General features: G+C 37.8%; 1 protein-coding gene across 2 annotated transcripts in view; it reads right to left on the bottom strand.

Moving 5' to 3' along the window:
• Positions 1-12,076, bottom strand: part of CERT1 (ceramide transporter 1) — an 85,317-nt gene that overhangs the window by 61,256 nt on the left and 11,985 nt on the right. For both annotated transcript variants that reach the window (XM_084880451.1, XM_084880450.1), the window contains exon 3: positions 9,685-9,801. In XM_084880451.1, the coding sequence (XP_084736577.1) occupies positions 9,685-9,801 (117 nt within the window). The remainder of the gene's footprint in view (positions 1-9,684; positions 9,802-12,076) is intronic.

A 12,076-nucleotide genomic window follows, 5' to 3' on the forward strand; every position in this document is an offset into this window, starting at 1 on the left:
AAAATTAGAGGAAAAGCACCAAAATCAAGCTGATCCCAAGGTAATATGGGGGTGGGGGGGACTCACACTTGGAGATTTCATTATGGCAAATAGCAACACAATTTTTAAAAGATCTTTACAATGAATACTAGGTACATTTAGATGTCTCAACCAATGAGAATCTTTAAGTAAGAAGCTTTTTTCACACCCATTTCAAGTAAAATGTCTAAGTTACTTTTGAAGATTGTTTTCTACATTATTTCCTCAGATAGAAATTCTTAAACTTCTCAGGTTGAGAATAAACCTTTCTTCTGAAAGTAGTCAATGGAGCTTCACTTATGAATTAAGTGGGCCTTCACAAAGGATAAGAACAAATCCACAAATGTTATTACAAAACAACTTCTCACTACATACAATCAACATCTGTAAAAATTACCATTTGGATTCTTTCTCCCTAATTGTGCATTTTCCTATGACTCATCATATATGGATAGTTTCCAAAATGTGGGGAAAGTCTGTGTGGCCCATGACCACCAAAATTTCAGAATCTAATAAGGTTGCTCCCTTATGGACATAAAGAAATATTATGATTACCACAAACTCTGTTAGAGCCAAAAAACTTAACTTTTTCAATATGATTCCTACATTTGATAGTGCCAAGAAAGCCTTTCTGCTAGTGTTTTTTTGTTTGTTTGTGGGTTTTTGTTTTTTTTCTGAGGGTGGTGGTAGAAGTGATACTTTTGTAATAACCTGGCTATTATTTAACAGCAAAGGAGTAAAAGGAAAGACTGTATATAGGCACATCGTTGATACAGCTTTGGGAAAAAGCTGCATTTAACAATCTCCAAGTCTATTCCCCGCTGATTGATGGGGAAGGTACTAGACAAAGGCAGTTTAGAGGTATGCCCAGTAAGAGCTGAGTGACAGAGGAGGCTAACTGCGCATTAATCACACCTGGAAACAGGTATCTGGCCAGGATGGCCATGGCCACTGCAAGTGCACAAAACCTAAATATTTACAAAATACATCCAGAGACATAGAATCATGGAGCAGACTGATGAATCTCAGAGTGGATGGAGGTGGGTGGGAAGAGATTAAGCAAAGAACTTATGTGTACATATGAATAACCCATGGACACAGACAACAGTGTGGTGAAGGCCTGGGGTGGGAGCAGGCTAGATGGGGAAGAAAAGGGAATATGTGTAATACTTTCAACAATAACTATAAGTTAAAAAAAATAAATGACGAAACTATTTTAAAATAACCACAATACCACTATCACACCTAAAAATACCTAATTATTTAATATCAAACATCTCATGTTCAAATGTCTTCAACTAACTTAAGCACCCAAATATAGTGCAAATGCTGAAATGATATTAAATTTCTTTTACTTGGAACAAAATTTGAATATTTAAACTTCTAAATAAAGAAGTGAGACCTTGCTTTCACATGCTGGCCCTCTTAGGACTCCTGCTGCAGGAGGGCTGTGCTTCCTTTGTGCCAGGAGCTGGGCTCCACATATGGACTAATGGACCCAAATGCTTATCCACCCTCGGCTGCAACATGGAATGAAAACTCTAGACACTAGCCTTATTTCTGACTTGACTGAGCTCCCAGATGCACTTCTTCCAGGTCTGGCTTAAGGGGCAGGGGACTTTGGAACCTAAGGAATTTAACTCAATGCCAATAAAGCCTCTTTCCACGTTCCATCCTTCGATGGGGGCTTCTGAAAATGCTTCTTTCAGCAGTGTCCCAAGATCCTGGCTCCCCCAAACAGGGGAGTTTCATCCACCAGCAACAGAAGTAAATTACTTTTATGGTAAGAAAAAACTGGGTGTAGTCAAATCACATTTATACTAATAAAAGGGTAATATGCTAATTAGACCAGGTGACCAGACATCTTCTGGACACCTGACTTTCTTCTGGTCAGTTAGGAAACGACCAGGCCAGCAGGGAGGCAGTTGGGAGGCAACCAGGCAGGCTGGTAGGCGAGCGGTTGCCTATGGTGAGCTGGATGTCTAAACCAGCAGTTGGAAATTCCTGATTAGAGAGGGTACAGGACATGCTGAGGGACACCTGCCACTCCTCCCCGCGCATGAATTTTGTGCACCAGGCCTCTAGTGTATTATAATTGTAAAACATTCTAGACATAATCCTGACTCTTTTAAAAGGTATCAATAGATGACTTATAACATTTCCTTGACAAACATTTCATTTTCTATACAGAAAATACTCACCAAGGTCCTTTGACAATTCAGAAATACATTTTTACTTAATTGGGTCAAAGGAACAACCATCTTAACTTTACATTCATACAGCTTTTTCTTATTTTCTTTTTAATTTAATAAATCTTTATGTTCAGTTTATTAGAGCTGTTCTCCCCCATAAATCCCTTCCACCGGTTTCCACCCCACACCATGACTTTTCCTGTCCTCATCCATGGTTGTAAGATTTTTGTTCAATCTCTTCCCGCACCTCTCATACCCCTTTTCCCCCAAGAATTGTCAGTCCACTCCCTTTCTATGCCACTAATTCTATTATATTCACCAGTTTATGTTCCTCAAATTTTTTTATTCACTTGATTTTTAGATTCACTTGATATGTATTTGTTGTCATTTTGTTGTTCATAAATTTTACCTTTTTTTTCTTCTTCTTCCTCTTCTTAAAGAATACCTTTCAGCATTTTATATTATACTGGTTTGGTGGTGATGGACTCCTTTAGCTTTTTCTTATTTGTGAAGCTCTTTATCTGTCCTTGAATTCGAAATGATAGCTTTGTTAGGTACAATAATCTTGGTTGTAGGTTCTTGGTATTTTTCACTTTGAATATTTCTTGCCACTCCCTTCTGGCCTGCATAGTTTCTATTGAGAAATCAGCTGAAAGTCATATGGTACTCCCTTGTAGGTAACTAACTGTTTTTCTCTTGCTGCTTTCAAGATTCACTTTTTGACTTTTGCCTTTGACATTTTATTTTATTTTTAAAAATATATATTTTATTGATTTTTTACAAAGAGGAAGGAGAAAGGGATAGAGAGTTAGAAACATTGATGAGAGAGAGACATCGATTAGCTGCCTCTTGCACACCCCCTTCTGGGGATGTGCCTGCAACCAAGGTACATGCCCTTGACCAGAATTGAACCTGAGACCTTTCTTTCTTTTTTTCTTTTTTTTTTTAATATATATTTTTATTTTTTACAGAGAGGAAGGGAGAGGGAGAGAGTTAGAAACGTCGATGAGAGAGAAACATTGACCAGCCGCCCCTTGCACACCCCACACCGGGGATGTGCCCGCAGCCAATGTACATGCCCTTGACCGGAATCGAACCTGGGACCTTTCAATCTGCAGGCCGATGCTCTACCACTGAGCCAAACCGGCTTCGGCTGAACCTGGGATCTTTCAATCTGCAGGCCGACGCTCTATCCACTGAGCCAAACCGGTTTCGGCTGCCCTTGACATTTTAATTATGATGTGTCTTGGTGTGGTCCTGTTTGGATTCCTTTTGTTTGGGGTTCTCTGCGCTTCTTGGACTTGTAAATCTATTTCTTTCACCAGGTAGGGGAAGTTTTCTGTCATTATTTCTTTAAATAGATTTTCAGTATCTTGCTCTCTCTCTTGTTCTAGTACCCCCCCCCCACCAGCCCCAATAATTCAGATGTTGGTACGCTTGAAGTTATCCCAGAGGCTCTTTACACTATCTTTATATTTTAGGATTTTTTTTTTCTTTTCCAGTTGGTTTTTTGCTTCTTTGTATTCCAAATCTTTGAATTTATTCTTGGGATCCTTTAGTTTCCTGTTGGATCTCTGTGTATTATTCTTTATTTCAGTCTGTGTATGCTTAATTTCTGATTGGTCTTTTTTCATATCCTCAAGGGTCTTGCTAAATTTATCAGCCTTCTCTAGAAAATTCTTGAAAAACCTTACAATCATGGTTTTGAACTCTATATTCAATAGTTTGCTTTCTTCCATTTCTTTCATTTGTGTCATGTTTCTTTGTCTGCATTTTGGCTGCTTCCCTGTGTTGATAGCATGGCTTTGTATGCTAGGTGTCTTATAGGGCCCAGTGGCTCAGCCTCCCTAATTACCTGAGGTGGAGACTCTTGGTGCACCCCTTTGTGAACTCTGTGCACAGTATTGTTGTACTTGTTTATTGTTGGTATCACTGGGAGGAATTGACCTCCAGTTCAATTGGCTGTGAGGACCAGCTGTGTCTACGCTGGGAGAACTGGTATGCTGGAGACACCCTTATGGGGTAGGACTTGCTTCAGTGAGGTTTTGTGCTCACTGAGCCTGCCCCTTGACTGTGTCACTTATGAATGTGAAGAGTTGTAATCTGGTATAGTTTCAGACTGACCACTGGGTACACTGGCTCTTGGATCTCCAAGGAGGTGCAAAGTCAGACACTGCCTGGTGCCACCAATCAGGAGCTACAGAGAGATCTGCAGATTCCTCCTCTTTGTTTGGGGTTTGGAAGTGCCCAGATAAGGCCCAGCTGTGAAGCAATGCAGGCTACTGCTACAGAGCCTTATGCTTTCTTTTGGATACTTTGGAGCACACTGACCCAGCTGCAGTTTGTTGGGTTTTAGGTTGCAAGAGGGACAGGCCATTCATATGCTAAAGCCGCTGCGCACAGCTTGATGGGATTGTAAATTGGGTGGGGCGAGGTCTCAGGGAATCACCAGGGCAGAGCAAAAAGCAATGGTTGCCAGTCCACCCTGCCCTGGAGAGGTGCCCAGGTCTCTCTGTCCCACAGTCCCATGCAAGAACAATGATCACTGCAAGCACCTGAGAAAGCTGCCCTTGTGTTCCTGCCCAATGCCAGACAGTCCAGTTTCTCCCTATATGAGATATAAGTTGGATCCCCAGAGTCCTGCCTGGAGTTCAGAGTAATTGAGAGCTTGTATCTCCCTCTTGATTGTAAAAAACAACAGCGCACCCATTTGCCAGCCTGGTTCATGTGCCTCCATACCTCCGCACTTCCCACCAGATTCAATGTGCTTTTCTCTTTCCTTCTAGTTGTAGAACTTCCACTCAACCAGGTTTCCCGTGGTTCTAGATAACATTTGTTTTGTCTTTTAGTTGGAGTTTTGATGTGGTTGTGAGAGGTAGCAAGTACAGGTGTTCATGTATGCCGCCATCTTGGTTGCATCTCAGCTTCTTCTTTTTAAATAATTTTCACAAACACCATTTCAATGACCTTAAGACAACATGGGTGATGGCCAAGAGACTTAAAAACAAACAAAAAAAATCCCACCTCTTAAAAATCATTCATTTAGTGTTGCCTTAAATCCAGGAGAAATGTAGAATATGAATGGACTCCACACAATAAAACCAGCACACTATTTCAAAATAAAATTACAGGTCTGGTATACTATGTCCTTTTCTATATTTTAAACTGAAATAGATCCTTCAAATTTAAGAATGACTTCAGAAATATCTTTCTTGCACAGGGGCCACTGTCTAATGACCCACTGAATTGTGCAATTTCTAATATACTGAGAAAAGTTATATTATAGAATCATCTTTTAAAACTTTTCTTATGGTGAGCAAGTAACTATGGAATGAATACCAAGGAGGACAAAATAACAAAGCTACACAAAAAAGATAGGACTCTACATTGCATTTTTGTCAATAATTATTCTAATACCAACTATAAAGATTAAAAGAAGAAAAAAAAAAAAACACTTCAAAAATCACATATTTCCCCCCATAAAATCTGTTTTTACAATACTGTAAAATTATTTCAACAGGAAATTTTATGTGCTCAAAGCTTTGCTGATTACTACAAAGAAGTTGTACAACTGAAACTTTAAGAAGCATATGGTTTAAAATAAATACAAGAGATATGAAGAACATATAAAAATGAGAATATTGAAATTTAAAAAGCCCATGATTTAAGTCAACAAAATACATTTCAAATAAATACATACTTATAGGATGACAGAAGTGCCTGCTGGCCAAAAGCTCTGGTTCTTAAGTCAGATAGACCTGGGTCTGAATGCTGGCTCCTTCACTAATTAGCAGTTTGACTTTGGACAAGTTACTTAACCTATGTCTCAATTTCCTAATCTGTAAAAATAGATAATAATGTTAAACTCATTAAGTTTGTGAGACTAAAATGAGATAATGTATATAGTGTTTATTACCGTATCTGGCATACATCAATTCTCAAAAATGTTAGCTATCATTATCATCATCACTACATTATTGTTAAAAAGGTCCTGTAAGATAGAATTGCTAATGTGTGTGTGTGGGTATGAGAGAGAAAGAGAGGAGGGGAAGGAGAAAGAGGGAGAAAGAGGAGGAGAGAGGGAGGGAGAGAGGGAGGAAGGGAGGGAGAGGGCAAGAGACGAGAGAGAGAGAGAGAGAGAGAGAGAGAGAGAGAGAGAGAGACAGAGAGAGAGAGACAGAGAGAGAGAGAGACAGAGAGAGAGAGACAGAGAGAGAGAGAGAGAGAGAGAGAGAGAGGGAGGGAGGGAGGGAGGGAGGGAGGGAGGGAGGGAGGGAGGGAGGGGGAGGGAGAGAGAGAGGTGGACTATTACATAGATGTTATTATAATGAGCATAAGGGCCTCCTGGAAGGAAAAAAACCAGAAACCTTGAACTTCTTCCAAATATTACAAATTACTTAAACCTGACAGGGAATAGTTAAAAAAAAAAAAAAAAAAAATGAAAGCCCATCTGATGATATTAGAAGAGAAAACTACAAACCCACTATTCCAAATGTCTTGTCTACCCATCATAAGGACAGATGGAACCATGGGGAAGTAAGTATGAATTGAATGAGCTGGAATGATGAAAATCCAGGTTAATTTTAAAGTACAGTACTCTTGGTTTATTATATCTGGGTTATTTTGCTTGTTTGTTTATATTTGGAGGGAGAGTGTACTGTCATCTTTCCTTCTTTAAGTAACTTACCAGTGTCACACAGCTATTACATAATAGTGCCAGAATTCAATCCCATATTTGTCAGACCTCAGAATCCAGTATTCAAACACCAATTAATACAATGGAATGCTCTTTTTGACAATACATGGGCAGAAAGATGAGTTCATATGTGTCTTGCATATATATGGTAGTAGAAATCAGATGATATACCATAGCCTATACAAGGTAAACTTATAGAAATTATTTTTAAACATAGAGATAGTAGGAAGAAAATAAAGCACACGAAGTACAAACAATAGAGCTCCTATCATCATCACCATCATGCCTTAACAATTTGACATTAATTTTGAATAGCGATACAGCAATTCATGTTTAAAAATTAATAAATTTAGATTCCACATTCAATGTTCGTTAGTGATAATGAAGAATGAATTAGAAAACATCTCACTACCTCTAATTCCTAAAAGAAAAATATATGATTACGATTGGTGATAGCATTTAAATTTTCTTCTTCCATGTATTAGTTTAATAATTTATTTTTACAATTCACATGCAATTTAAACTTTTACTGATAAATTGCTTAGTTGTCACATATCACATATTTTACATTAAAATTAAATAATTAAGTATTAAGAATATCAATTAACAATGATTCCTTCTTTCTTGCCTATGAATAAACTATCTTTAGAAATTTGAAAGAAAATGTTTACAATGTATCTGGAACTTGCTGCTGACTCTCTTTTCTAAGAACTACAATTCACCAAAAAATCTGTTACCTCAGCTTAAGTCACAGTGCTCTAAAAGAGACCCAAAGATTGTATCTATCTGTTGTTCAAAGACACAAAGAAATCAATAATATGGAAGAAATATATGCTTCATGTATATGTCTTCATTAAAAAAGAAAATACAAATTGGAAGCATGCTAAGAAAAACAAGCATGCTAAGAAAAATAAAGTGTGCTTAACTAAAGAGAAAAAACATATAGCCATGCAATCTAAAACAACTAAGTCTTTAACAATCACCCCAGTTAAAAAAAATAAAAATTAGTTCTACTTAATAACATCTTTAATCATTAAGCGGGCTGGCCCTGATTAAATTCACAAACTAGGCCACTCTCCTTATGTGCACATTTAGCAACTCTCACTGAAAGCAGATCTCTTCTTTCAGAAACAACATGGTGTAATTTAGTTGTAGCTCCAAAGCCCATTCTTTTTTTCCTCTATGTCATGAATGGGAAGATATATCGGCCACTGTGGTGTAACTTTATATATATTATCCCATGTATTCCCTACAAACACTAAAAAATGAATTATCATACCAAGGGTCACATATGTTATATTTGGCAGAGGCTGCAGTGTCTGATTCCAGGTAGGCTTGACTCCAAAGCATTGAGAATCTGTAATTCTCATCTCTTTTTATTATTATATTTTTTATTTTTCATCTCTCTTTTAAAAACAGAAAACTGTTCCCATTTTTAGACTCTTTTCTAAATTAATAAAGATAATGAGATTCACAAAGTATTTATTTATTTTTTATTATTTTTACTTTAGAAAGAGAAACACTGATGTGAGAGAGTTGTCTCCTGTACTCGTTCTGATTGGGGATCAAACCTGCAACCTGGGTATACCCTGACCGGGAATTGAACCTGTGACCCTTTGGTGCACAGGATGACGCTTCAACCATTTGAGCCACACCAGCCAAGACCACAAAACTTCAAAAACCAATATAATACTAAAGCTAAATCAGAGATTAAAAGATGGACATCACAGCCAGTTTTCTTTAGGCTAGGAAAAATTCAGAATCAATAATCAAACAATAAAAGCTAATATATGATCAATATCAAGAAGACTGTGCCTGTAGTATCCCAGGTCAGACTGGTTTTTCTTGCTTTGTGTGTGTATGTATTTTGTATCTCTCAACCAAAACAGGCATTTCAACTACAACTCTGTAAAAACCAAATGAACAAGTATAGGCAAGTATGTGCAAAGTTCCCTTGAAATTATTCAGGAGTGGCATGGTAAATTTATAATTTTCCTTATTCCTTACTTTACCATGGTATACTGAATTAACTAATAATGCAGATTTATTAATATCAAAGCAGAGTCAAAGACTAGCTGTAAATGACAAGAATGTGGCTTATATATTTATATAAAAAAAGAAGTACTAAAGGTTTATTACCAGATATTTTCATACGTAACCAAAAAAATGATTTGCAAATGTTTACACTTAGAATTTACCCAAATGGTTACGATAAGCCTAACACTGAAATTTAAAAATTTTAGGATTTTACAATCCAATGTTATTTCAAAAGTTCTTTTGTCCAGATCATATAAATGGCATTTTTTTTAAATGGCATTTTTTATAAAGCAAATCCTAAATTGGAAAAAATCAAGATTTCTTTTACTAAGAAGAGCATATTTTGTTAACAATTAAAAATATTTATCACAGCCAAAACTGGTTTGGCTCAGTAGTAGAGCGTCGGTCTGCGGACTGAAAGGTCCCAGGTTTGATTCCGGTCAGGGGCATGTATGTTGGTTACGGGCACATCCCCGGTAGGGGGTGTGCAAGAGGTAGCTGGTCGGTGTTTCTCTCTCACTGACGTTTCTAGCTCTCTATCTCTCTCCCTTCCTCTCTATAAAAAAAATCAATAAAAATTTAGTTTAAAAAATATTTATCACAGAAAGTACCTTAGAAATAAAAGTATTTCACAAATTTAATTCTGTACTGCTTTAATTTTACCACCCAAACATGTACAACTTTTCAGTAACACACATTGTATTTACCTCAAGATGGTACAAGTAAAACTGGAAACCCTACCTTGTGCTGTTCGATGGCATCTATCCACTGTTGCCTGTGATCTGGATCTTGAGCACGAAGATACCAAACGCTATCATTTACACTAATATCAAATCGACATTCATCAAAATCATGGGGCTGTAGAGAAAAAAGTAGAAAATGAAAAACAAAACTATTATATTCTTAGAAGTATCACACTCTACAGCAAAAAACATAAATATAACCCATTCTGGCTGGTGACACACTCTTGTTACTTTTGTTTTCTATTCAAGTAACTTTTTTTGTTGTTTTTTTTGTTTTTGTTTTTTAAATCCTCACCTGAGTATATTTTTTCCATTAATTTTCAGAGAGTAGAAGGGAGGAGGGGGAAAGAGAGAAAGAGAAAAATATCGCAAGTGACACATTGATTGGTTGCCCCATAAGCGCCCAGGAATAGAACCTGCAACTGAGGTACAGACCCTTGTATAGTACCTAAGACCCTACAGTCCACAGGCTGACGCTCTAACCACTAAGCAAATCCGGCCAGGGCTCACGTAATTTTTTGAAGATTCCTCAGATGAAGAGTACAACAAGGGTATATAGTTACCAAACACTACATGTCATTCACCATTCCTACAAACTATAAATATATTTCAAAAAAAGAGTGTTTTTCATCAAATGCTTTTAGTTAGCTAAATTAATGGAAACATTACTAACAGCACAATTAAAAAAGATTCAAAATAGACCAGCTGGGGTTGCTCAGTGGCTAAATGTCAACCCATGAACTAGGAGGTCGCAGTTTGATTCCTGGTCAGCGCACATGCCACGTTGCAGGCTCAATCCCTATTACTGGGTGTGCAGGAGACAGCCGATCAATCATTTTCATTCATGTTTCTATCTCTCTCAGAAATCAATAAAAAATATATTTTTTTACTTAAGAAAAAGGTCCAAAATAAGTCGTAGTAAAGACATTACATTTTTCCTGCCTCCATTATCCAAAAGTAAATTCTCATCATGAAGAATTTGATTTCAATAAATGTTATAAACAAGGTATTTTTACATTTTATCACAAAATAGTTAACATTTCCTCCTAAGTGTCTCAAATTAACTTCTAGGCTTTTATATGTTTTTGATATTAACAGTCAGGAGAGCTTTCAATGAAAAGCAAAGATAAAATGAATAATACATCAGACTTATGTTAGATAGTGGAAACTGCCTGTATCAAAACATAAACATTAGTGAATTTAGTGAAATTAGTGAAAATGTCAACTATTTGGTTTAGTGTTTTATGTTATTCTTAAGAATGTATAAAATTAATATCTCATTTTTTTACCCAATAAATGAATTACGATATTACAGAATCATATGGCATATGCCATGACTTTTTCTACTGGATAGAGTACAGAGAATCATCAATGTAACAGAAAATTTATTTGCTGAAGAAAATTTACTTTGCCGGTCATCTGGTCGCTCAGTCTTATATATATACTAGTAGCTCTGCGCAGGAATCTGTGTGCCAGTAGCTCGCTTCCACCCTCCAGTAGCTCTCCATCTGCTGCCCTGCCCTCCTGTAGATCCCCCCTCATAGCTTGCTGCCCTCCCCGATCCTGTAGCTCTCTGCCCACTGCCCCGCCCTCATGTAACTCCCTCTGCTCCCTCCTTTAGCTCTCCACCTCCTGCTTGTAACTTGCTGCCTCACCCTCCTGTTGATCCATGATCTGGTTGTTAATCGGTCAGTCATTAAGCTTCATGGTGTAACAGCTATTTACATATTACATCTTTATTATACAGGATAGGTCCTATATAATAAAAGCCTAATATGCAAATTGACCAAACAGCGGGACTTCTGGTTGGTATGATGTACACTGACCCTCAGGGGGCAGATGCTCAACACAGAAGCTGCCTCCTGGTGGTCAGTGCACTTCCAGAGGGGGAAAACTGTTCAGCCAGAAGCTGGGCTCACAGCTGGTGAGTGCAGCAGTGGTGCAGGGGCCTCTCCCACCTCCACTGCAGCGCCAAGGAGCAGCGAGCCGAGCAGTGAGGTGGGTGGTACAGAGTGAGGGGTCCTGGACTTCAAGAGGGTGCAGGCCGGGCTGAAGGACCCCCATCCCCGCCAGTGCTCCAATTTTGTGCACCAGGCCTCTAGTTTGGATGGATGGATGGATAGATAGATGGATGGACGGATGGATGGTAGGTAGGAGGTAGTGTGTGTTAAAATGATGCAAAAGGAAAAAAACCAGTGCATACCCTGTTCAATAATTAGCAACACAGAAATATATAAAAGACATTTAATACCCGTAAGTATAATGACTATAAATTTAACTGAATGCGAAATATTCAGAAATCTTAGGAATAGAGTTGAGTCATTAGAAAGCTTCTTGGAAGAAGGGAAGCATATATACTATCTGAAGAACAAAGCAAAAATTTAATCAGT

Source organism: Pipistrellus hanaki, assembly GCF_964339955.1.
Source record: "Pipistrellus hanaki genome assembly, chromosome: 4".
Classification (NCBI taxonomy): Eukaryota; Metazoa; Chordata; class Mammalia; order Chiroptera; family Vespertilionidae; genus Pipistrellus; species Pipistrellus hanaki.